Here is a 27,499-nt window from a genome sequence, read left to right as displayed (position 1 = left end):
TCATGTCCAGAATGATTAAGTTTATTTTTCATGAGAGGTTCCACATGCTCATTTAAAAGTATACTTGCTGCACAGAGAGTTTAAGTTAAGAGAAAAAAAGGAAAACAGACTGCTCTTAGAAGTTTGGTCCTCCAGGATGTATACCTATTGTGACTGACCCGCAGTCACTAGCATAAAGGCCAGCCTGGTGTTAAAGCTTCCACTGTGAAAGAACTTACAAAAGAGCAGGAGTTGCCATGTCTTGTTATTAACAGCCTACCTCTAACCAGAGTCAGCACAGGAACAAGAGAACCTGTTAAGTTATAGGCCCACAAACAGAAGGACAACTCAAGAAGTCATTATCCGATTTCCCTTCCAAACAGTCCCAGAAAATGCAACCCAGACCTTCTTGTCAGAGGCACATTCTTTATGGCAATAGGGAGACAGATGACAGTAGGCAATACTAAATAGCAAAGCTGGTCTGCTCGTCCTGCCATCGGGAGTCTGCAACGCATACAGCTACACACTGCTAACTTTATGTACGAACCACAGACAAACTTGGTACTTGCTAACAGGTACTATTTTTATACTGAGCTAGCAGGTATTCCTTTTTCTAAACATTTTCTTCAGCTGCTGAGGTATACGTATTGTAGAACATAAAACAATTCATACATTTCCCCAGCTACCACAATCTAAAGCTACATTAGAGTGGTCATTTTATCCAAACTATCTAACAAAATGCATATAATTCATTCTGTTAAAGTAAAAAAAAAAAAAAAAAAAAAAAAAAGAGTTGCACTCTAAGGATCAGGTTCTTTTCCTTCTTGACACTTAAGACTTCTGGGAATCTGACTGCTGGAAACGGTTTAGCTTCTCTGGATTATTTGATGCCATTTGAGAAAAGTCACGAAAAATGTCCTGATAAATTTCATCTCCTAGATAGAAAAGAAAAGGGAAACAGTTTTAAACATTTGTGATAATTAACATCACCCACCATTGCACAAATGCCCTACTGTGCTACCACTGTATAACACTTATTCACGTATAAAGATTGTTTATAGATGGAATGATGCTGATGTGAACTCTTTGGGACTGTTAACTTGCATGCATGTTCTGTAGAAGCAAATTAAACAAAGCCAAACTATACCTGAAATTGTACCTCTCAGGCAGCCACACAGAGGAAAGTTCAGAGTTAGAAAGGAAAAACAAAAGCATTTTAAAGCAATGTGAAAAGAAAAATGTTTATTAGCTATTAAAGAATAAAATCCTTGTTTTTGCAAGGAAGTGCTAACCAAGATTCTCTTCAGAAAAGTGGAATTATGGCATAAAGATTTACTTGGAAACAGAGGTCAGAAGTCTTACAGCCAGACAGAAGTCTCCATGAAAGAAACAATCAGCAAGCAATAGTATTAAAAAAGCAATCCTAAATAGAGAAATTATTGTTCATAAATCCTTTTGGTCTATTACTTCAGCAAATATAAATTTTTACATGCATTACTGAACATTCATTGCATCTTTTAGTTTTATTTATAAAAGTGATAATACTTTCCTTAAACGTCTTTCATTTGGGGTTTGGGTTTTTGGGGGTTTTTTTGTTTGTTTTGGGGTTTTTTTTGTTTGTTTTTTTTTTTTTAAATCTTCACCCTTTGTGCTTAAACACAACCTGACTACTAGTACATATTCCAAAATGCGGGATGGCAGCAATTTCCACCAGGCCCATCTCCCTCCCCCTCCCTGTCTACACAGGAAAACACATTCAGGAATGATTACTTCTTGAGTCATTGCCAAGTCATTCTTTTGCCACTTTAAAATGGACATTTTCACATTCTTTCATCTGCTGCAGCATTTTGGGCCTTGAGTTCAGGTTTCATTTTAAAACATTAACCGTACCCTATTGCCTTCAAAGGGAATTAATTGCATAAAACATTTGGTCTGGTCAGGAACTATGCAGCCATCCAAATTTTGCTGTCTTCCCAACACACACGACCACATAGGACACAAGAGCCCAGCACTACTGTTCCTTGCTGACAGCTTTAGCGTAGCATGACAAAAAAAATCAACCCAAAATCTCTCTCATAATGTATGTTGAACATGAAGATTTTTTTTTCCAAAATGATTGCAGAAGAAAAGTATTATTTCACTTTTCTTTCCAAAGAGCAGCTTTAAAAAAGAATATTTGTGTGTTTAAAAGTTTGCACTACAGTGAAAAGTTAAACTGTTTTCTTTTTCCATCTTTTAATGCACATTTCCAATATTAGAACTATTGTTCTTTTGGAGATGAGACCCCATTCATTTGAAAATACTTTCAGAAATGATAACTGACCTTCCAGAAATATTTAACATGCATGGCATGTGGGTTTATATAAAAATGTAATGACACAATTCTTCCCAGACTTTAAAAGATAAATACGTTCAATATGGCTCTACTAGGAAAAGTCAGCTCTAGTGAAATTCCCTTCTGGTTTTCAGATTTAGTTTCAAGTATGTTCTAGAGATGAAGCAGGCACAGGACACATTTTATTGTAACAGTTCTGATAACTGCTTGCACTGAGAGATAAGCACAGAATGAAGGGAGTTTTAGCATTCACCAAAAGAACAGCTACGAAGAGCACAAATCGGAATCAAGCTTGTATGATAAAAGCAATTATGCTTTTAATACAGAAGTGGGTTCCACTGGTGAACTAGTAGTGTAGTTCAAGTTGCCATATGTGGTTCTTTCAAATTAACTTGAAAGAAAAAACAAAGGATTTTTGCAAGATACATTGTGGCTCTGTTTTGGCTCTATTACATAACAAAAATATTGCATACAAAAATAGACTAAAATAAAGTGTCCCTTTAGTTTGTAAGCTGCATTAAAATACTTAATACTGTAAACCTTATAATTATTTTAAAATCCTACTCTAAAATTGAATTCTGGAAATTCCCTTTCCAAGCAATGTTTTCCCTAAAGTGCAAATTTTACGTACAAAAATACTATAACACCGCTTTACCATTTAACACCACAGTAACTCAAAAGGCACACATCATACATTCAAGAAAAGATAGAAAGAAAAAAGTAGCAAAACTAATATCAAATATTTAGCAGACATACTGTAGCACCAGAAGATGAGCACTCAAGTATTATATGAGAAACAGTACAATGGTGCATATGGCTTCTACCACCAGAAATGAACTTTTTGTTGAACAAGTTACTTTCAGCTAGTTCCCATTCTAGCAATATTTTGGAAGACCAACTGTACCTCACAGAGAAATATATACATTCTCTCAGTAGCTCAAACCAGCCAGGTATATTTAAATTAGAAATGTTGATGCCATTAGCTACATTAGTAATTGTTTATCAACTGCATTACTGAAGCGGAAAAATAGGCAGTTGGCTTCACTCTGATGACAGCAAACTCATACATCGATATTTACCCTCACATAGCTCCCACCAAACATACAATTGTCTTGAAAATCCTTATTTTCTTCTAGAACCATAATTTTGGAGGAGAGGAGTTCTAAAATAAGGGCAGTGCAGATAATTGAACATGTATATGCAGTGAAAAAGACCTGCCACCTCTACGACCACGTAAAGATATCATACCTTGCAAGAGCAGAGAGGTTTTGTGCATACACTTACACATTTACACAACCCTTCTAGTAGGCTAGCAGACATGAACATTTAAAATACACAAATATTTACCTCCACTTTTAAAAGAGACTTCAGCAAGTAAAGAACCGAGGAGAGCAGAACTATGCTATCCAAAGATACAGCAAGATCTGCGGCTGGGACACTGTGCTACAGCTTGTGGCCTGAATTTCAAAAACTATCCTAAGGATACCCTCCCCCTGATTTTGGGCAAGCTCTATCCTTTGTGGTAGCTCTAGTTTCCATTGTCAATCTTGCCTGTTTACAATGATCTGATCCTATCTGTAAGATATCTGGATCAGATTGTATCAACTGCAGTCTCTAGATTCTACTGTAATACAAACTGATAAAAAGGTCAAGATATTTTCAATGAAAGACTTAGCCAGCTTTTTAATTTGTCTACCTAATTGAAGAATCTGTCTAAAAAAAAAAAATTATACAAGGTGTCAGGGAAAACAGTCCCCCCCATCTCCAGTTTAAACACATTCATATTTTCATCTTAGTGCCTGTATTTGTTATTAAAGAAACATTTTACTAAACATTTGTAGCATTTAATAACCAACTGAGGCTTTTTGTACAAACTATAGAAACATATCTTCTGGTTTATAATACTTTGGATTTGTGACAGGTCAATTAAATGACCCCAAATATTAAATTTATGATTTAGCGCAGAGCTTTTGAATCAAAATACCTACCTCCCTTCAAACAAAGGCATTTTACTATTTGAAACTGATAGTTATTACCTCTTAAAATAAAAATCAGGAGACTCAAAAATACATCAGTATTTGTTACCTTCAGCCTGTCGGTAAAGTAGTATGCATTGTATCAGAAAACAGCTTTACATGTAAAATGGCCAAACTGGCAATAGACTTTTTTCATATACATAGCCTGCTGCATTTTCTGAGTGGGGAATTCTTCCTCATTTAAGCTCATGACCAAGTATATACTTTTAAATTATCTGTTGCTCTACCAAAGAAAGCATTTGAATTCTGAGTGTCTATAATACTTCTATTGTTTTAATCTGAATTTCCTACAAGATTTGTTTAAAAATAAATTTGAAAAACATCTGTTCTTAAGGAGAAACTAAACAAATTGGGTTTATTTAATAGAGTTTATCGGGGATATTGACATGAGATTCAGCGTTGTCCCTTGAGTATATTCCAGCCCCAATCCGGTAAAAGACATAATCACACATAATCTTTTTGAATCAGTAGAAAGTACATAAGGGCTTTATAGGAGTGAGCCAAGAGTACTCAGCACTAAACCTTAAAAATAAGGCTTGCCTTTCACTACTGCCGGGTACAGTGGCGTGTTCTTAGCTAACTCGACAGTCATGTGTACCTTCATTATTGATATTTGCAGGAGATCAAATTAGGTTCCTATGGAAGCATACCATAATAGAAGAAATGGCTTGCATAAATATCACATCAGAACATAGTGTAAATTGGGGCTGAATGCCTGAGAATAAAGTTGCACATATTCATTAAATATAATTTTTTACTTCCCTGTACCAGTTGGCTCAAATGTCTGCCAATTCTTTTCTTTTTTTTAAATCAAATGGTAAGATACTATGCATACAAAAATACATACTTAAGAATGACTGCTTTGTTTCTTATTTGTATCTTAACAAATAAAAATATTTAAAAATAAAATTTGAGGAAATAATACTTTCCTATTTCTGTCTGGAGTTATTTTGAAATATTTGATGTACATTTTTACATTGGTGTGCAAGCATTTTTTCTTAAAAAGAAAAAGAGGACCATTCCACAGGAAGGACAATGGTATCCTATAATAAGATGAACTGCTCAACTGCCTCTGAGCAACCTGGGACAGAAGGCTGCTATTAAATAACATCAGGTAAATCCTAACATCATGTGATTTTCAATGGAACATAATAGGAGAAAACTGTGGACAACTACCAGCAAAACAGGTTGGTAATGGCTGTAGTTACATACACTACTATAATAATGTACTTTAAACACTCTCCTTTTAGTCCCCTAAATACTCTGACAAAGTCACACCAGTGAATTTCAATGAAGCTTTAACATATGTCAGTTTATAAAAAACATTATTGTATGAAGCTATCTTCAATTTCCCTCAGCTCCTAAGAATCTAATTGTAAACTGATAAATTCCTGAATACACTTCTTATACTGCATTTCAGTATGGTTATTAGTAGAGTATTGACCTGGCTGTCCATAGAGTCCTTCTGATTCACGCATTTCTTCATTCATCCTTGCTAAACGCAACCTATGATTTAGGAAACAAGAACAACAATGTCATCTTTAAAGCACTAAAAAAAGACTACAATTCAAGACCTACAATGCATTCCTGAACCTCACACCAGTCAGGTCATCTATGGATAGTGCACTCTACTTTTTCTTTTGCTCTCCCTCTGTTTATGTAAAGGAATTCTGACATTTCTTATATTTTTAGCTTGAAACAGAAAAAGAAAACCCAGTTAGTCAAAAACATAATGTACAACTTACAATGTTACAATATCTGCATTTGCAGCTTCTACTGCTATACTCAATGGATCTTTCCCATCTTCATCAGTGGCATGCTGGTTTGCTCCTCGTTTTAGGAATAAACACACTTGTCTGTTTAGAAAAAGCATTTAAGAATAATTTTCACAACAATAATGGAAAAAAGCAAATAAATTCAAGCTGAATGCAACATATTTGGCTTAAATTGCCAGAAGTCTCCTGAACATCTCAAAACAGTGTTGTTCATCTAGAACAACTAAGACGTTAACACAGTAGTAAGCAAAACCTTTAATTATTTAATCCACATTAGAAAGATGCCTAACTCAAATCACACTAGTGCAGCAAGGAGTTGAACCCTTTAGAAGCAAGACTCTACCCTCCTGTATCACCTTAGGTTGTAGAACCAAAAAACCTCATCCCTTTTACTACAACAGACAAGAACCACTGAACAGGATAAATCAATACAGGAAAGAATACAGTTCACAGATGCCTGATTTATCCAACAGAAACTGATCTCATTTTTCTCTGCTATTATAATTCTTGATCTTTATAAACATAGCATACTGACTAAGCTTACATCTTAAACTCTCCCAAGTTCTTGCACTCACGCTATTTAGAATTCATGCATGCAAAGAGTTTGGGCACCACCAACCAGATTACTATGTCCTCACTTGAAGTGAGGTGGTACAGGGTTTCAGTTAAAAGCCATGATTCCAAAATTCAAGATGTAATGCAGTACATTTAAGATACACTCTCAGTGCAACACACAGGTGGAATGCGTCAGAAAAAGCCTTGGCCCTCACACACCACTCTCTCTCCAACTTGTATCATATTTCTGAAGAAAAAAAAAAGATCTCATGAGCCTTCACCAAAAGTTCATGCTATTTCAAAGCATTATTAAATACATGTTTTTACAAAATGGACCAAAGTGTGTTTATAGGCATGTGTTTAGCTAGCAGATGAGACTACTAATTCAAAATGTTGTTTCCTCTCTCACCACAAAAGTTTAGAGAAAAACCTGGATCACCTGAAATATATTAAAAGGGCAGAATATTCGGGGAAATGAAGAAGCTTCACATTAACAACTACAGTAAAGGATGGCCATTTACAAATTCTGGAGCAGACAGTTACCCAGTGTGTCCTAGAACCGTGGCATGGTGCAGGGGTCCTCTTCCTTTCATGTCCCTGATGTTCACATTGGCCCCATTCTGCAGCAAAAATTCACAAGTAACCAACGAACCCTACGGAATAAATACAAAGAAACAATTCATCACCAGATCTCTACAGTAAGAGCCAAACACATTTTGCCTTCTCACCACTGAGTCACGTGGCGAAACAAAATGGATTTGCTTCCATATCAAATTTAAACACTACTAGGTTATATAATTCCAAACAAAGCATTAAATAGTTCATAAACAACTTTGAGAGAACATTGTAAAGACAACTTCAGCACCACATTATCATTCATTAGTGATGCAAGCAGTTCAAAAGCAACAGTGACATAGAAATATCCCTATTATTCCCCTTCCCCTCCTCCCATGTCAGTCAGTGCTGTATGTCACATACCCCTCGCACTGCCTGAATAAGTGGTGTTGCTTTGTTTTCTTCTACGTTGACCCAGTTTACTTCAGCTCCATGGGCCAATGCTTCTGCCATATCAGGCAGATTCTTCTCAAAGGCAGCTCGATACAGCTGCAATCCTGGACTAGACTGTTTGGAGTCACAGAACACAGAAGACTCTTGCTTGTCTCCTTCTGAAAAAAAAACAAACCAAAACAATTGCTTATCTAATCCCTGTTTTTATAAGGTACCTCCTGGAATTCTGACCAAAATGTCATTTCTCCAGCATAAGATAGCTCAGGTTTTGCAGAATGCTGTGCATTGTTGCCCCATTCTGCCAGGAGAAGTCACAGATGCCTTTAGCCTATTCTAGCATTCAGGCATGGCCACTTCACAGAATTATTACTGCCCAAAAAACATTCTCTCCACGTTACTGGCACATGTGAATATCATTCAATCTACATATCCCGTGTCATTTCTAAGAAATGACTTTAGGTTACAACTGTGTTTTATCCTATACTGCAAGATATGAATAAAACTAATTTCCTGTAGTGATGTAGTCATACAAATACATCTTTATCTGTAACAGCTTGATACACCTGAATATGAGGCTAATACCATTCTGACCTAATTTTCGTTAGCACATACCATTGTCATTTACCAATTACTTGCTGTGGCTATAATCTTTTGGACTAAAGCATAATCTTTCTTTTCATCTCAATAAGAGTTTTAGAGAGTGAAGTCTGGGAGATAAAGACATTGTTATATATAAGCTTTCATAAGTTACAGCATCATAAGTGTTTCTACAATGCAGCCAAAGAAAGGATCCAACCCACATGCTGCTTGCCTGTACACCACAGCTGTGAACTACTGGATTTAAAACATATCTCAGAAGAGTGTTGTGATGTAGAAGAATAAGATTGCTTTATAAATAAATGTTTTAGATGTATTGAGTATAGCTTGTCAAAATATCCATCAGACCAGGATGCTAATATTAGATAGCAAATAATTTCATCAATCAATTTATAAAACTTTGAATAAAGAGGGGGTAGTGTTTAAAGACATGGTCAATTCCATATAAGCAGAAAACAGAAAAATTAAGCAACAATGCTCAAATAACACATAAAAGCCTATTATCTGTGACTTAACAGGAATTCTACCTCCAAGGATTTAACTATTTATAAAAGGATTATGCATTTCTGTGGAGACTTGTCTGTATCAAAATGCAGCATTGCTCTATCTGTAAAAAAACAAAGTTCTGGCTCAGTATCATCTGACTGGAAAAAACATAGTTCTCTGAACTCATTTAGAAAAACTCAATGTCATTCTTGCTACCAAGCCTGGAGGAGAGAAAGGTCACTCAAACAATTACTACCCTTCTTAAAAATGTTTCAGCCCACCAGGACAGAAGAGACATGAATTGTATCACCAAGTACTAACTCCTTTTACAAGAACATGCTACCAAGAAATGATTAAATTTTCATCTTAAAGTGCAAAGCCTAACACACCTGGTTCATACAAACTGTTAGCTGATATAGTAGAGACAAGGTGTTCTTTGCTGTCATCAGCGCTGTGTTGGATCCCACTGTCACTGCTTTGTACTGTTTTGGGGAGAAACTGTAATTACTATGCAGACCGTAAGTTACCTACTCTTCACAGATACCATGATAATAAAGCAAGCTCTTATACTTGGTCCTGAATACATGATTTTTTTAAAATTACTAATAATTATTCAATATTCTTAATGCATCCATAGAAAAATAGGAAGTCACATATTGCAACCATAATAATAGTCAAAGATTATTAGAAAGGAAAAGATCAGGATAAGTAAAAAAGCTTAAATTATTTCATGAAAACACTAAGCAATGCAGGAGCCTGGAGACAATAGATTAAAGGCAGGGAGATGGCCACAACACACAATGGATCACTAGTGCAAATACTGAACACGCCATAGCTGTAGTACTTACTACTACGTAGTTTTGAAGAGGTATCAAAGTAGGAGAAGAGTGAATCTAGTTCATCAGGACAGAACAGAGACTCCCGCCTCGCCTCGTCGCTACTTACAGCAACCGCTGGGACATGCAAGTTAGCAAAGCACAAAGCAGGCAGTAAGGAAGGGATAGGGCAGGAAAGAACGTTATTGGAAAAATTAAGGATGAAAATACGGAGGAAAGAAGGTGGTTAATACGTTTCTGAAAGATAAGCATCCCCACTACAAACTCTTCCCCACCTAAAAATACACATCTCTGAACAAGTCTTTTCTCCCTTATACTTCTGAACTAGGCTATGACCCATTAAAAGACAGATTCTGATTTCTCTGCATGAGGCAGGAAATCAATTAATACAAAAATACGTTACTTAAAGAACATATGTAATATAGCTAAGGAGAGAAGCATGTAAATACCTTTTAGGGATGCCGCACCTTGTTCCCCTGCCAAAAGGGTTTTTTCAGGGCCACTGTGCCTTTTCTCTTCCTGACTTTGAGGCAAAACTTTTGTTCCGGATTCAAGCAGAGATACTGACACAGGCTGCCTCTCTACAAACTTTCTCTCCACATATTTTGCTCTGATGTATGCCTCCTTCTCCTGCCTGTCATATACAAAATCCCTGGAGTTAGTAAGCTAATATTTTAGTATCTTTATGTATTAAAAGAACATCTATTTCATACTAAAGCCAGTAACCAAAACTGTAGTTTGGCATTGCACATAAGACACGCTTACAGCACATTTTCAGAAATATGAAAAGGACACTATCTAACTCTTTCTGGATTCTTGATTAAATTTTGCATAAGGGTCAAAAGAAAGTAATTTTGTTAAATTCATATATGTATATTTCCTTTCAGGTAGACTTTAGAAAGTGGTATGTGGAAGAAATAAGCATTAGTCACTGTATGTTACTTCTTGGCATTAATCCTTTATACATATTTTACATTGTTAATAACCAACTAATATAGCATATATTTAGTTTCTTAGGTAAATATAAATTGTAACATTTGTTACAGGAACATCAAGCTTGCACAAGAGAACAGTAACAACAATAAGCCTCAGGTAGGCACAGCCACCAGTTCCATAATGCATACTGAAATATTTCTTCTTGTAACCTGAGGTTATCCTCTTAAGACGTACACATGAGTTGTGACAACCTGATGAAAGGGGCTATAGAAGTATTACTATTGATACTGCTGAAAAACAGTTACCACTAGAAGGAATATCTAGCAAATCTCTTACATTATATCATTATCATTGTCTCCAAATTGCCAACACTTTATAAAACGCTGTTTTCTATACCATAAAACTGCCTGACAGCAAGCAGCACAGAACTGGAAAGCTGGTAAAAACCAAAGTTTTAAAAGACATCTTATACAGCAGAACCAAACATTAGGTAACTACCTTCAAACACAAATTAGCATCAGAGAAATGGAAGACAGCAGTACAATCAATTAAAAGGTTGCTGTAAAGCAGCAGAGCTCATGTACAATGTAGGCAGAAAGAAGGGAGCATTCTGGGGATCAGGGAACAAAAGTCAAACTCAAGAACAAAGTCACTGTAAACAAAAGGCACAGCCAAAGGCTCCTTCCAGGAGCACTCACAAAGTAGAGCTGGCTGAAATGGTACAAAGTAAACAGGAAACAAAATCAACATGCCCACGTTGATGAGACAGAACAGAATGCTATACAGTTGTCACCAAAAGGAGGGATTGAGATCAGAAAAAGAACAAAGTAACAAGAGAAGCCAAAAGTAACCAAGAGAAGGAATACCCAGTAAAGACAGAGAGTGAGAAAAGGGGGAGAGCAAAACATACTGATAATATGTTTATCCCCTGGTGATAAGGGGAAACAAAGATTAAATCAAAGGAGCGTTACATAGTTAACTAGCAGCATGTTTTAAAGCTGGAGGCAGAAGGAAGCAACAACAGAAGGAAGTAAGAGGCACTGCTGGTAAATTACTACCTTTGGCTTCCAGGTTGTGGCTTCTTTACTCCCACTTTTTCCAACTTTGCTTCATATATTCTATTTATAACACCATTTCCCAATTCACACATAAGCTGTGAAGCAAAGTAAACAAACTCAAATACAGTTGCAAAAGGCTTTATCTACCTATTTAGTTGGTTTTAACCTCACTTAGCCTATTTTTACAACTTAGTATTTTCACTGGTAAAAGTACACTTACAGAAATAAGCATGGGTTTACATCATGATAATGAAACAATCAGTGAATAGAGAGACCAATTTCTGAGTAAGATAGCAAAAAATATAGTCACTCTTTTAAAGTGCCATTCCCTTCTGGAAAAGGAGTGCAAAAATTACCATCTGTCATTCAAGAATCTTTTCTGTCCAGAGTGACATCTTCAAGCCTCATTAACAAAGGTACTCTTTTCTACCAGCTTTGCCAGTAGCTATTCTTATCCCATCAGTCAGCAAGAGACAATTCAATCAACTCTACTCCATCTTGTCCAACAGGCTTTTTGCTAAACCATAATCTGTTATGTCTATAGAAAAAGATCAAAGACAAAAAGCAGCCTGCAGATACTACTTTTAAAAAGTATTTGGCCCATGAAGTCAAACTTACTGATGGCAATGAACAGACTTCTTGCTTCTAATACCAGATAGAACATTTAGCTCTGGTATTTACATGAACAGGATAAGAGGTATAGTTTTGGGGGGTTTTTGTTTGTTTGTTTCCTCAGCATGAACACATTGATATTAAAACTATTTAAGGTCAAACTGCAAAAGCAACACCCCTCTTCACATTGACTTCTGATTGCTCAGAACAGAGAAGCAATACCTAAGTACCAGAACATCACACCTAAAAACAAATGCTTTGCAACTGTTACCCAGTTGCACAAACGCATCAGTGCGCAAGTTCCTATTTTGGTATTTCAATATCAACATGATTTTCATAACCATGTTTCAAGCTAGAATTTTGGCACACGAGTAGCACACAAGAGCAGTTGCATGAGTGTTCTCCTATAAACCAGTAGGAGTACAAAATCAAGATCTCACTGTAAGAGCTGGCATTTGAATTTTCAAATATGATCATGCTTTAGGCTGATATAGGACTTCCAAAATTTTTCAGCCCACTACATTATTGGTCTGTAAACAGACTTCCCTTTTTATATGTTGAAAGTATCAGATGAAACTTACTACTCAAATTGCATTTGTGAACCTGAAGGTGTCCTAAGCTGTTCTGACTCACAAGTTTCTAACAAGAATAACTATTGCTACTGCATGTATTATAAGAAAGTGTGAATTAAAAAAAACCAAACAAAACCAACACACAACTATAAACATTTTCTACTCAAAAGTGCAAGACATACACTGGATACAAATGCAAGTGTTTCCTGCATTGAACTTTCTGATGCAGAAGCTTTCAAACAACAATCTAAGTACCAAATAGAAACTTGTTTCAAAACTACTATCGTACCTTTAGAAGTTCAGGTTCCCATGAATCCAGCGTTAAAGATCTTACTTTTGAAAAGTGGACTCCCAAGCTCCTAAACAGCATGAAAAAATATTAACCTGTAACTGCATGCTATGTCTTACTTCAGACAGCTTTACCAATAATTTATGCAAATGTCGTGGTTTAACCCCAGCCAGCAACTAAGCACCACGCAGCCGCTCACTCACTCCCCCCCATCCAGTGGGATGGGGGAGAAAATCAGGAAAAGAAGTAAAACTCCTGGGTTGAGATAAGAACAGTTTAATAGAACAGAAAAGAAGAAACTAATAATGATAACACTAATAAAATGACAACAGTAGTAATAAAAGGATTGGAACGTACAAATGATGCGCAGGGCAATTGCTCACCACCCGCCGACAACCAGCCAGTCCCCGAGCGGCGAATCCCTGCCCTCCCCTTTCCAGTTCCTAAACTAGATGGGACGTCCCATGGTATGGAATACACTGTTGGCCAGTTTGGGTCAGGTGCCCTGGCTGGGCATGAGAAGCTGAAAAATCCTTGACTCTAGTCTAAACACTACTGAGCAACAACTGAAAACATCAGTGTTACCAACATTCTTCACATACTGAACTCAAAACATAGCACTGTACCAGCTACTAGGAAGACAGTTAACTACATCCCAGCTGAAACCAGGACAGCAAATAAAGCAGTTACCTTAATTCTGTTTACAAACAGGGGTCTCTAATCTTGCTTCAATATACATTTGAAGAGGCAAACACCACCCTTCCTAATTAAGTCAATGCACAAATTAAATACAGTTCTGAAGAGTTCCCCAACCTGTGTATCCCAGAGCACTCGATGCACAGTGTGATTCCTAGGTTGATACTGGCCCAGCGAGGATCTGCCAAACCACAATCACAGCAGGCAGCATTACCAGGAATACACTGAACTCGCTGTAGAGCACTTTCTCCCTTTAACAACTTCTCTTTTGTCTCACTGCCAGACTCTAGGCTTCCAGTAGAAGGGGATGATTTCTTTTCCTGTTTCTAAAAGAAAAGAAAAGAAAGAAACAAACAAGACAGACACACACACTAAATTAAAGAAATAGAAGTCCTACGGATACGGACTGTGCACTAGAATCATAGAAAAAAATAACTTCTGCGTTTAAGGCCAAGGAAGCCCATAGAACTGAAAAAATATTTCATTTTTTAGAAGTATTAGAACTGAATATAGGAGTATCCTATGAATTTTCATCACACTTCAGAAAAATCCATCAAAACATATAGGCCAAAGTAATGTTAGTAAGATGGAGTAAAAGATAGATTAGATATAAATCATAGCCTTCAAAATTTCATTGCATTTCCACTGGAAGACAAACAATGGATTCTTTTTTTCCTTCCCTCTCATAAAAAGAGGTTTTCTCTGTTTTTAATTTTCAGGATCTAAAGAGCAGTTGTTGTTTGGTTGGTTTTTAAACTCACCTCAGATTCATCCCCTTTCTCTCTATATGCTGTAGCAATACTGGTCTGAACAGCCTTAATCCATGCCTGCCGCAGCTTTTCCGAATCAGCCTGAAGCATGCAGCTTCTGTGACAAATCACACGTGTACTCAGATTGAAAGAGACTGACCAAGCAGCTAACATCAAATAACACATTGTTCAATAAAATACAGACTCTTGAGAAAGTTTCTCGCTATCACCACAAGTATATTGTTTAATAGGCATCATCTAATAAACCTGTTTATTTTGAGATAACAAAGCAGCTAACCCTTTATGAATTGCAAACTCCTTGTTTCAAAACTATTTGCAGGTAATGCTGAAACATATAGATATGACCAGGGAATGGCTTAGTTTCCTATTCCCTTTCTTTTCTTATTCCAAGTTTTTCATTTTTATATCCTCCCATGCAATTTGCCTCCATGACTAATTACACAAGATACAGGTATAAGTCCTTCAAAACAGTTTCATTCACTGAGATCAAGAGAAAATTATTTTAAAGCTCTCTGACAAAGAGTGAACTACTTTTCACACCAACAATCAAAGGAAACAGGTCATGAAGTACAAAACTGTTCCAACACTTATGGGTTGAAAAAGCATAGGCAAGCAGGAGCAAAATGCACGTTAAAGTGAACCACAGATGAGGATGCAAACATTAGGACAGCAATCTATTAAGAAGAGAAACGTTAAGTAGGAGTGGGGAGTGTAGATAACATCCAAACCTAAAAGCAGGTTGATCTTATATCAAAAACTTAAATATGGTCACATCTCAAAATCATTAATAAGAAATCCACGTCCTGCCCTTCCTGCAGCAGGACTGCCATGCTTCTCCAAATACAACCAAACCAATACACTGCACTGCTACAGCTGAAAAATATTTTTATTTGGTAGTTTCATGTAGTGTATTCTCAAATGTAATATAACACTACTGGAGACAACAGCTTGTTAGTATGTTTCTCTCTCATTACACCAATCAGAAATCTGGAGAAGCAGATCTATTTTCTACATTACTATGTAGTTTGATAGCATCAGCTACTACTAAGCCCCAACAGCTCCACAACCACAAGCCTTTTATACTTAAAGCACAAGAATGCATGTTTATGTTAATGCCAAAGTAAACTGAATACTAGGAACACTTCTCACAGCATCACTTCTCTTACCAAATATTTCAAAGAGAACTGTTCAGATACTTTTTCTGTTTTGATCTACTCCAAGAGAAATGTTAATCTTGCATTTCAAGACAACCGAATGCAATGACTTTTTTATTTTTAAATAAATGTGTTCCATCACTTCTTACTTTGTTGGAGAAACCACTTCAAAACAGAAACGTCTTTCTATGTCTTCACAGTGTTTAACTGTGCAAAGCCGCAAGTCTTCAACAACTACCGTGGGATTATCCTAAGAGACAAAAATCAACAAAAATGTCACATAGGGGAAAGAGAATAAAGTTGCTAATAATCCCAAATTATTTATCATTGAATTATATTTGCTTGTTTACACAAATTTTTCCTCCAAAAATATAATTTTAAGTAGGTAGAATCAGAGATACTTAGCAGGAAGTATTTAGATAAGTTTTAGTGTTTAGTTGTATTTAATGAAAATTTAATGCAAACTTTGGAGAATTACTTTTTACCTGCAATCCAATGTACTAAATAATCAACATCTTAAATTTAAACAACAGTATTCAAAGGAGTTCAAAGATACTTTCTAAGAGATGCAATTAAATCACAAATAAATCAGAAAGATTACACCTAAATCAGCAGTATTATAAGTGCCAAGTACAAAACCCAGAAGCTGGATGCAGTGGTTTTGAAAATTTGATTCAATTCATAAGAATTCTATTCTAAGCTAATGGCATTTTAAAGGTGAGTTTTTAAAAAACATAAAAATGTAATTGGAATTCACAAACACAAAATGCCCAACTCAAATGTGCTCAAAGTCAACAGTTTCCTTCCTTTCCAACCACAAAAATGAAAACCCTTAATTTGATAGTATCAGGTAACAAGGAATAACCTCTGATCTGTTAACACTGAAGAGAAATTAATTGTGTTTAGCTCCCCCCCCCGCCCCGCCTCCCATCTCCATACAGTTCTCTGTTTTTTTCCAACATGAAGAACAGTTACAGCTATGTGGTGCATAAGCAGATTCTAGAACAGTAAATAAAGGAGCACAGGCCCAAATGTTGGTTGAAAAGGCTGGCTTCCACAGCTTGGGGCAGAGCTGCACTCATCGCTGTAATATACAACTGTACTTTCCCACCAGCAAGCAGACAGACATTGGCTGCTGAATCGCCTCATATTTTCAGTATCAAATACATGTACATAACATTCCTGACTGTTTTATAACAAATGCTTTCATGCCTTCTTTTCCCCGCCTCTCTCCCCCGTTGCTAAATTGGATATGTGAACCCAGTAAGCAACTGGAAGGAGGAAGTCCTGAAAGAGTTAAACACAACTGCTCGAAAAACAGCACGGAATATTCCACTGCCACCAAGTGCGTACAAGCCTTTTGGGACCAACAACTTTTAAGGCTCTTCATAAACCTTCTCTGCAACAAGGTAACAAAACCCACAGCAAATAAAGTATGTGCTTACAAGTCACTGTGCAGGAATCTCAAAATCTGGAAGTGTAGCAATTAAGTCTCATTTTACAAGGGGAGAAGTCTCATTTTCTCAAAGGAGAATGTAATTTAGAAAATGCAGTAGGTTGTTGAAGACCACACAGGCTACCCATGTCAGCACTGCTTCTCCTTCCCCCGATCAATCAGGAAAACCATCACCCACACCCCAAACTATCCCAAGCCAGTTTTTGATACCTACCTTAAATTTCTTCTGGTACACAAGTTGGTTATTTTGTATTGAGAACCAGCGCCTATTCAAATGAAGAGACATCCAGAGAATACATAACTGATTTTACAGTGCTTATTTGACCAAAATGCGCTAACATACAGTCTACAGAGAGACTGCATAAAAGAATTCACAGAAGTAATGCCACAGTCAGTTTTGGCAACTATTTCGTGAGAACGTTGAAAAAAGGGAAAGCAAAGACAAAACAGAAAAGAAAGCAAGGTTCAAATAATTTGAGTCCTAAACAAACGCATTCATGTTATGACAACATTAGTTAAGCTATCACACAAAACATTTTCATTTCAAAGAACATTTACTTCTGTATTTTAGCAGCAAGCTACAAGTAATTGTTTGATAACACAAATTCGGATAGTTTGAATAACAAAGATACTTAAAATATGTAAACTACTTACTCCTGAAATATTTTTGAGTAGAACTAAGAAATAACTTACTAAAGCACTAAAAGTACTACATGTTGCTATCCCATGCATGTTTAATGTCTACCTATACTTGGCATTTCTTAAAATTTTAGACACTGAAATAAAAAGGTTGCATACAAAAAACCAAAGCAAAATCAAGGAAAATCTTTTACATAGCATCCTAACTTAAGCCTCAGCTTTGTAGGAAAACAACAAATAAAAGATTTAATGAAGGCATCCTATAAAATCTAAGAGATAACGTAACGCTTAAAAACTCCTCTGAACTGTATCATTCCTTGTCAAACTCACTGTTCAGATAGGATACAATTCATAGAGAGTGGAAAGATCATTCATATTGTGGAAAAAAAATATGAGGGCCTCAGATCTAACAACTGCATTTTATCAGACCACTGAATATAAAAAAAGCATCAAATATAACCATCCCTTTCTAGCTCTTCTGGGGATGCACAAAATAAAAGCTAACCAATCATCACTGGTTTTGATATACTGACAAAAATCAGGGTAACGTAAAAAATAATTCAGTCCTGCTACACTTATTTGTTTTGTTCAGGCTTATAATGTGAACCTGTGTTTATCATCGCGTAATTACTCAATTATCTCTAATACACCACTTTATGCCACACTACTTTTTTCTGCACTGCCAATTACTTTGAATAGTAACGGTGTACAAAATACTGTATTGCAACATATCTTGTTATTCTCCACAGGCTGTTGAACTTCAAACTACAGTTTACTACAATTAGTAACAAGAGGGCTCCATATATTTATTCAACCACCACAAGCCATTCATGAGAAGAAGCACACAAAGATTGTTAAGAAAAATTAAGATATACAGAAAAGTTAGATACAAATCAGAAAATCTAGTATTTGTTAGAAAAGTTAGTACTCAGTAGACAGATGAGATTCTACCTTTTAACAATATTTTCAAATGTTGTGCAGATATATTTAATTTAAAAAGCAACAACAGGATCTTCTTTTAATACTGGATTTCCAACATAAAAAGTCATCTTTTTGGATTAAAATAATTGAACAAAATAACGCAAAAAGTTAACTACTTTTTCAATTTATTAGCAGCAGTAGTTTTTGTCACTGCTATTTAAAAGGTATCACCTTTACCATCTATTTAAAAAAAAACATAGATGAGGTAACTAAGTCTCAAATATGAGCCTAAGGCAGGTTATTGCTAATATTTAAATATATAACTCAACACAAAAAGCAGAATCAAAAAGGAAAATAAACCCAGGCTTTTTAATGTGCATTTTTTGAATGTAACACCAAATAGAAAAACATGAAAAGCAGTAAATAAGCGATAAAGGAAAAAAAAAACCAAAAACAAAAGCCAAACTAAAAAACGGAGCCTTGCCCCAAGATAACATGCAATGGAGCAAAACCCTAATAATGGCCTTAGATAGTGTAATTAACTTCATTAATGCAATGCTTCATTTGTTCTACAGCTAAATATTTAGTGAGTTACTAAAGTAAATAAGGTCCAATCTGATCAACTGGATATAAGTGAGCACACAAATTGTAAAACAAATTTGTGTCATCTTTAAAGCCTAGTCCAGAATTTTTCAAAGTATTCTAGCCGCTTTTTTTTTCTAGTACAGAAATTAAGTCTAAGAGAACTTTTCAGTCCAGCCAAAGTGTGGGGGTTTTGATTATTTATTTTTTTTTAGAAACTTTTATTGAACAAGATCAACATTTTAGAATGTAGTATAACTTGTAGATCACACTTCTGAAGTAGGTGCCAATGGAAGTTAATACATTTTATTGTATGCTCGAAAAAATAAAAGTAGCAGACTCCCCCCAACATGTCAATACCACAGCAGTTTTATTCAGGCCAAAAACTTTGAATTATTTCTTATTAACCAAGTATCATCAGTAAACTCATTACCGTAAGGAAACAGACTGCTGGGGGTCTACAGCAGTAACAGCCAGGAACTTCTGAGGTACAGTATATGTACTGAAGGTGCTGTTACAGGGTATACCTGTTCTAAGAATTAACATTCATAAAACTTTTAGGCAACATGTGTGCAGTAAGTACTGACCATTATCAAAGTTTCATTAAATGTGTCATTCTGTCAAAAACAGGAGAGAAGCATGGTGAAGGAAAAAACATACTTGGGGAATCTTAAAGGAATTTGCACTGCCTCACTCAGTAGTGCTTAAATATAGCTGTTTGTGTTTAGAAACCGAATGTTTTCCATCATTTATACCTACACAATTCAAAAGAGTATTTGTTAAGTACGAATGAATACAAAATTCATTGAAAAACATTTCCAGTTTCTGAGAACTGAGAGTAATACCAAAAAAATATAGAATTTAAATTGAGTTTTACATTAAAAAAAATGAATCACGCTTATTGATTCTCAAAAGGAAACAGTTTTCTTCACTAGTTGCTATCAGCATGCAAGTAAAACAGAGTGATTAAGAATGCACAACATTTAAAAATTACACTTCTATTTCCAATGCAGTTGGTAAGAAAAACCTCACCAATGTCAATTGGAAAAAGTCAAAACACTGATCTTGTAAGCTCAGAAGTTTGTGTGCAGAAACTTTGCTGTAATTCCTTTTTAGCTAAAACTAACTCAATCTTTCTAATTCTTTTAAAGGTGTTGAGCAGCAGGTATACTGGCATCCCAGGCAGAATCCTTCTGTTATTTTCTTAGACTGAGCCACTTATACATCCATTGCAAGTAATCAAAATTAAATGCAGGGTTAATTAAGAGCTTTTTGCGTGCCAAAGAAACATTGGGAAGGTATAAAAGAAGCTGGTTGGTACCTGATGTGATCTGGCTTTTTCCTGTCATGTGAAAAAATGGGGTAGGATTAAAACATAAGGGAAAGGAGGAGAAGGAATGAAAAATGCAAAATGAGCAAAATAAGCAAAGAATTAGCATGATCTGAAAATACAGCAGAATTAAAAAGGAAAACATTTAATGCATCCACCTAAAACCTATTTAGAACATACTAGTGTTTGATAAATGCTTCTCTCCCTATACACATTTATTGACGCATATCTTTCTTTATGGTATGGACTTATTTTTCATTTGAATTTCTAGGAACTAAAACAGCTTTCCACCCACTGCTCCACAATAATAAATGCACCTGATTTCAGTTCTGATGCCTTAAGAAAAATTGTGCACAATAAGATACATCATTTACAAACAGATAGACGTACATTCAAAAAATAGGTCTCCATACCTGTTACTGTAAGACTTTCCAGTATAAAGATAACATTTTGATTCTGTTCAAGTATATTATCTGAAATACTCATGTACATTATACACTATCCATTTAGCCACAATAAAAAGAGACTGCAAAATCTCCAGCTCTTTCAAAACACAGCAACATTGAATTGCAAATAGCTCTTGTGGTTTACTTTGTAACCTGCTCAAACACTATTTGTTTCTCAAGCCAGTGTCATGCAGAAATATCTCAAGAACAGGAAACCTGAAGCAAAAGCCCAAATAACTAGTCTTCAGACAATTAAAGGCAAGCTGCCAGCTGCCCAAGAAGAAACTACAACATCCTAGCAAGAAATTAGCTTGGATTGGAAACAAAATAAGTTTTCATTCATCAGAACAGATTCGCCCCCCTTCAACGGGCTGCATTATATGGTTTTGATTTTTTCTCCCCCAGCAACCAGACTTCCCAGGACGATTCACTATGGTGTCCATGGATTCATTAACCAAGACATGCACACAGAAGCATCACAATTATTGAGTTTGCCAGCTAGAATCCTAGAACCATACTGATGCGTGTCAAATCCAGACAAAATCCATTGTACAGTTTCCTTTTCTCTTATGTTTTTAATGGTGGCAAGTATACACTAATAGTGGTAATTGCAATGATTTTTGGTGCCTTTAATTCAGTTTTAAAGGAGTACTTAAAAAGGTCTAGAACCATCAAAACACCGACTGATACCAACAGTAGGAAAAGAGAATCTACCATTTTAAATACATCTTACTACTGACAGTGTAATCAGCAGTTAGCAAGGAAGATCAGTGCCGTCACCCTTGGCTCAGAACATGAGGAAATTCCAGTATTTCTTTCTGGGCAAATTCTTCTAGTTTTGTTTCAGCTGGTTGATTTTCCACCCATCTCCCCCAAAGATGGGCATACAATAAAGCAGCAAACTACTTATCTGATAAGAACACTGAAAATATCTTGTCTGTCTTGGTGTCTCTGACTTCAGCTCTGAATTCCCTCACATAAAATACATAATTCTCTAAATGTTTCCTCTTTTGGTATTTCATTGTACATTTTTAGGCACAAAACAGTTCAATGCAACAATACAGTACTTTCTTGTACTCTACCTAGTGACTGGAAAAACACACTCACCTCTAATATATGCTAAACTTTAATCAGTATTATCTCCCTGCAGCTGAAACTGCAATAGTACGTAAGTAAAGCATTCCATCATTGGAAACAGGCAGTGGAAAGTGGCAATGACCACTTCAGTGCCTACAACATAGCAAGCAATTACAAATGTATTCAGAAATAAAAATAAGATGAAAATACTTCTCTATTTTTATTAAAACATGAAAAATGGGGCTGGATTCAGAAACTAATAGTTGTCTTCAGGAAGGAGGTCTTAAATATATATTTTATGTATAATAATAGTAGTAGTAGTTTCTTAACAACTAGCAATGGTTTGTGAAGTACAAAATTAAAATGATTGATTCAATTTCTAAACTATGTTTACAGATAGCATATCCAATGCTATTCTTTGCCTAATTCTGAAGCATCCAACTAGCCTATCACAGTGAGATAAGTTACCAAGAATCTCAGATTAAATGAAGGTTACAGGTTTAGCTTTATTGAATACTCTTGTGAAAATTAGAAGAAAAAACTATAAGCAAATATAAATTATATAGTAAAAGTAGGTAGCTCTGACTCATTATTGAGCTGTTTACCTTGGCTCACTTAAATAACTTATTGTTTGGATATGTTTTTATTATATATGTTCAAACCTGTAACTTAACCTGAAAGAATGTCATTGTGTATCTTGATTTAATTATGACTTCCCTGTACTTACTTTGTGTCCATTTAAATTTCCAACATACAGGAGTTAGTTTTAATTGAATCCTACTCCCTAACCACCTTAAAGTAAGATACATGTACAATATTACTAAGTATGAAGCCATGTGGAAGAATAGTATTTCTCAGCTACCTTCTAACACTACTGTCCTGCCCCCTCCTGCCACCTCCCTTCAGAGCAAGACCTTCAAGCTATCCAAAAGAAGAACCCAGAGTGAGTCAGAGTTTTGCCTTCAGTCACTAATCAAGAGGCTGCAGTCAATCCTGCAGAACACTTTGCAAAAAGGACCCTTTCAGCCTGTTGAGAATCCAATAAAGGACAATCTCCTGCCTTGTTACTGTGGATTTTTCTCAGTGTGCTTACACTAACATTTTACTTCAGACCAGGAACATGGTTTTGAAGCATATCTCCCAGTTTTCTCCCTTCACTGTCCTTTGATGCCTCGCAGATTTGTCTTGAAGAGCTCTGAATTCTGCTTGGATGAAACTAACACAGAAGATACATTACAATTACAGATGGATAATCAGACCACAGCACCAGACTAGTAGTCTGTAGCAAAATCTCTTATACTAGTTGCACATGACTTGCTAATACAGATACAGTCTTATTGACACCAGTGGCCCTTGCATCAGTCTACGGATTTAAGTGAAGCAATCCCAATTTGTTACAGACTTGTGATGTTCTGAGATGCTCAAGAAATTATAGAATAATTAAGGTTAGAAGGGATCACATATCCAAATGTACATTTTGGCCTTCGAAATACAGCAAATAGTTTAACAGAAGCACTCCTGCAAAAATTATAGAGCATAAGATAATAAAAAGAGCTCTCTATCACAACAAATTAACTTTAAAATTCAAGAACTGTTTCCAGCTACACTGCGAATGCTCCAGCATCTATATTTCCTTGAAAAAAGCATACACCCTTGGAAATGCAAAAGAAATCCTGTTCAGGGACAAAAATATTTAAAAAATAGTAAAATATACATTGTTAAAGAGACATGACTAACAACATATTTTGAATCTCAACAGGACCATCAAAACTACTAAGCAGAAGTCACTGCACAGGACAGGAATTGTAAAGGCTAACAATTACATGCTTATCTTTCAGGAAAAATAACTTGAGTTCTTGAGTACTAGAGTCCTTCACTGTGTTTCCCAGTTTCCAATGGCTACGCAACTTCCATTTTACTTTGTCCTCTAATATTTATTTCCCCAGCATATACATTCAGATAGCTTATTGTATAAAATCATAAGGATTGCTCTGTTTCAACTCCAAAGTAAGGCCAAAACACAATTACAGAGCCAGACCGCGCACAGCAAAGCACATTTTCCATACATAGAACTTCTCCAGACTAAGATACACTCTTAGAAAAAGGCTTGCAAACAACTAGGACAGAAAATAAGGACAAACGGCTTTGAAGTGTCATCTCTATGCCAATTAACAGAGTCGTCCAAGTGTTCTGTCAAAACTGTGGAATCAGTGAGTTGCATAGGTTATAAGTCAGACCAGAATTTAGCTTAACAAGCAGTATCTTAATGAGCTAGTAAATAGAGGTTCTGAATAATTACCTGTTCCAAGTCTTGAAGGCATTGCTGGCTCGCTTAAATAGATAACCTTCCATAACAATACCATTGGCTGCATCTACATTGTATTCTAGTTTAGTATCATCACTGGAATAATCCTAGTACAAAGGAACAAGAGAAGAAAAAGACATTGCAGTTTCAAATAAAACTTCAAATACAGGCAGTATTAATGTAAAAAAGTAAACATTTAGGAATAATGTTTTGCTTGCAACAGTGATTAGTCAAGCCATGACTCTCTCAGCCCCTGACAATTTTTTTAAAAAAGCATTTTAAAGAGATCAGAATGCTAAAGATTTTTACTTTACCTGCACACAAGGGGAATTTCTTGCTCAGGTATTGGTGACCTCTATGGCCAAGTAGAGGCCAAACACTACTGACAGAGCATCTGATGCTTCGCGTGTCTGCTCAAATGGTCTCACATATATTCCAAAGAAAGGGAAGAGTAAGGTAGAGGAAAAGGGGCAATGGGAGTTAGGAGTCAAAACTGAAAAGCAATTGCAGCCTGTTACAGACAACTGTATAGACCCAGTCATGCTTTAGCATTTTCTTCAGCTCTGTCATCTTGACAGGCGAGCTGGATCAGAACTTAGAAGACAAGTAACCAAACAAAGATGACACTATCAGTTATCTCTAAATTATAGCAGTCAGGGTGCTGGCAATGATGACAAGAACTTAGCAGTAATTTTTTCTTTATGATCTTTGACAAGAATATGAAGCTAGAAGCAGGACAAGGGAATATACATTTCAGTCAAGCTAATAACAAATTGTAACAGCTAATAACAGTTAATAACAGCTTTAAAAGTTTTAGAAAGGTTAACTACTTCACATCTCCAGCAAAGGTAAACTATGTAGCAATACATGTGGTGATTATTTGCTTTCATATCATCTGAAACAGCATGGACTCTTCCCAGGGAGCTACAGAGTTCAGGTATTCAGTGAGTGGGTGCCTAACAGCTGCTAGGGGTGCATGAAAAAGCACACATGGAGTGACATCATTTATCATAAGCTATGTCCGGAGATGAAAAATAATGACATTATTATTTAATTTCACTGTTAGTAAAACATATCCTTGAAGTAGACTAACATACGGCTTCTTCCCCTTAACTAGGGCAGAAGAGAAACATCACTGAAAATTAGGTTTCAGAACAAAAAAACCCAGGTTAAATACTGAAGATGCAGGACACTTCATAATGTCACTCTCCCATACCTTCAGCAGGTACTTTTTGTAAACTGCAAACATCAGCTTTGTGTGAAAAGCATGTCTGTAAATCTCTGTTTTGTACTATGCTCCTTAGGAATTTGTCTGTACATAGGGGAGAAGAGGCTATACCAAAAAAAAAAGTCAGCTTCCAAAACAATACCATTAGCCCTATGTAATAGTCCAGCCTGAACACAAATATTCTGCTCCACACAATGTTTACTCTTATACATGCAGATGGTTTGGTCCAATCCAAGGTTAAACAAACAAGACAGTGAAGCAGTTATAACTATCAAAATGGGTCCTTTACACTCCCAGGCCAGCACAGCACCTAATTCCATAAAATTACTCAGTGTTTTTAGCTATTATCAATCTGAACAGATTAACTGAATTTGAAATATTAAATATAGATTTTTATTAATTCACTGGCAGAAGATCAGTGCAAAAAAGTTCCAAAAGCAAATGGAACTATTGTATCACTACCATATACTCAGCTGAATAAACATATAGGTTGCAAATAAAACCTTCTCAAAAATCACAAATTTGTGCATTTATTATTCAACACTTAATAACTTTGATTTTCTGTTTTCTAGATCAGAACACGCTGAACATTAAAGACTTCAGGTAAGCACAAACATCACAGTAAAATTTTAACTTAGAGAATGCTGGTGTATGTCACAACTTATGACATAAACAAACATTCTCAAAGTGTTAAAAGTCCCTTCTGTTCTTTTCTTATCCTCTCCAAAAAAAAAAAAAAAAAAAAAAAAAAAAGAGAGAAAACCCCTGTAAGCACAGACTTAGAAATACTGATGTCACATTCCCTCCCTCCCAAAAAAACCTGATAAATCACTCTAACTTACCAGCTCCCAAACATAATGAAACCTGCTAAAGATTTGCATCTTCCTGCCTCAGTGATGCCTGCAACTCCTTGTCTAGTGAAAGACAATATACATTCCCTCAGTCTCTTCTGTCCAAACTACTACGTAATCACATTTTCCTCCAGGTTTGGAGAACTGCTGCAGAAAATGCAACGTCTTTTCCAATGAATCCAGATTTATGCTTTGAAGACATATACAAGCATGACAAGAAAACTCCTTTGGATCATTTATCATGCTACACTCAGTCCAAATTGTCTAAAATACTGAGCCTTCCTCATGAAGTGTACTTAGTGTCACTTTTAATGGCTTCCCTGATTGACTTCCACCTTTATAGAACAGATAAAGACACAAGAGCATACACAGAAACGTCGAATATTTTTCTAACTATTCATAGCAGGCTACCAACTTGAGGGGGTGGGGGGTGGGGTGGGGGGTGTGGAATAAAGCTTCCATGTGCTTTAATCCATAACACTTCATTGATAAAATTGTGGTCAGGAAAAAAATGAACAAACAAAAAACCCCTCACACTTCATTTCAATTAAAAGGAGAAAAGTAGAAAAAGGAACTAGATAAGCTGTGTCTGATCTTATAGTCTCTGCTATTTTGTAATTAAATAATAGGAGAAAAGCAGTCACATTATAGTTTATTTTTATCTTGGCGCATGGAAAAGTTTAGTGAATCAGAAAAAATAATCAGGGGGTGGAGAGAAATACATCCATATCTTTCCAGTGACCTGCATAAGAGAATCACATGTTAATAAACCCAGTCACTTTACATGATTCAGAATTTTACATTTCTTAATCAAACACACAGCTGATAAAGACTGAATTTTAAACATAATTTATTTACTAATTAGGTGTCAGTTAGGACTGAAGTACATTTCACTTAACCAGAACTAAGAAAATTAAGCCAGTATTATGAAAGTTACACTGAAGTGCTATTATCACACATTTCATTCAGA

General features: G+C 35.8%; 1 protein-coding gene across 11 annotated transcripts in view; it reads right to left on the bottom strand.

Moving 5' to 3' along the window:
• ACAP2 (ArfGAP with coiled-coil, ankyrin repeat and PH domains 2) overlaps positions 1–27,499 on the bottom strand; it is a 67,788-nt gene continuing 40,289 nt past the window's right edge. For 2 of the 11 annotated variants that reach the window (XM_069792339.1, XM_069792340.1), the window contains 16 exons: positions 24,445–24,557; positions 20,614–20,634; positions 17,365–17,416; positions 15,844–15,944; positions 14,532–14,637; positions 13,888–14,096; positions 13,075–13,144; positions 11,602–11,696; positions 10,057–10,241; positions 9,620–9,724; positions 9,161–9,253; positions 7,659–7,846; positions 7,224–7,333; positions 6,096–6,206; positions 5,795–5,856; positions 1–914 (listed from right to left, as the gene is read on the bottom strand). In XM_069792339.1, the coding sequence (XP_069648440.1) occupies positions 811–914; positions 5,795–5,856; positions 6,096–6,206; positions 7,224–7,333; positions 7,659–7,846; positions 9,161–9,253; positions 9,620–9,724; positions 10,057–10,241; positions 11,602–11,696; positions 13,075–13,144; positions 13,888–14,096; positions 14,532–14,637; positions 15,844–15,944; positions 17,365–17,416; positions 20,614–20,634; positions 24,445–24,557 (1,725 nt within the window). In that variant the 3' untranslated portion in view covers positions 1–810. The remainder of the gene's footprint in view (positions 915–5,794; positions 5,857–6,095; positions 6,207–7,223; positions 7,334–7,658; positions 7,847–9,160; positions 9,254–9,619; positions 9,725–10,056; positions 10,242–11,601; positions 11,697–13,074; positions 13,145–13,887; positions 14,097–14,531; positions 14,638–15,843; positions 15,945–17,364; positions 17,417–20,613; positions 20,635–24,444; positions 24,558–27,499) is intronic. The other 9 variants (XM_069792343.1, XM_069792344.1, XM_069792345.1 and 6 more) reach the window with 7 other exon arrangements.

The sequence above is a fragment of the Haliaeetus albicilla genome, chromosome 9 (assembly GCF_947461875.1).
Source record: "Haliaeetus albicilla chromosome 9, bHalAlb1.1, whole genome shotgun sequence".
Lineage (NCBI taxonomy): Eukaryota > Metazoa > Chordata > Aves > Accipitriformes > Accipitridae > Haliaeetus > Haliaeetus albicilla.
This window is presented reverse-complemented; position numbering and strand designations above follow the sequence as displayed.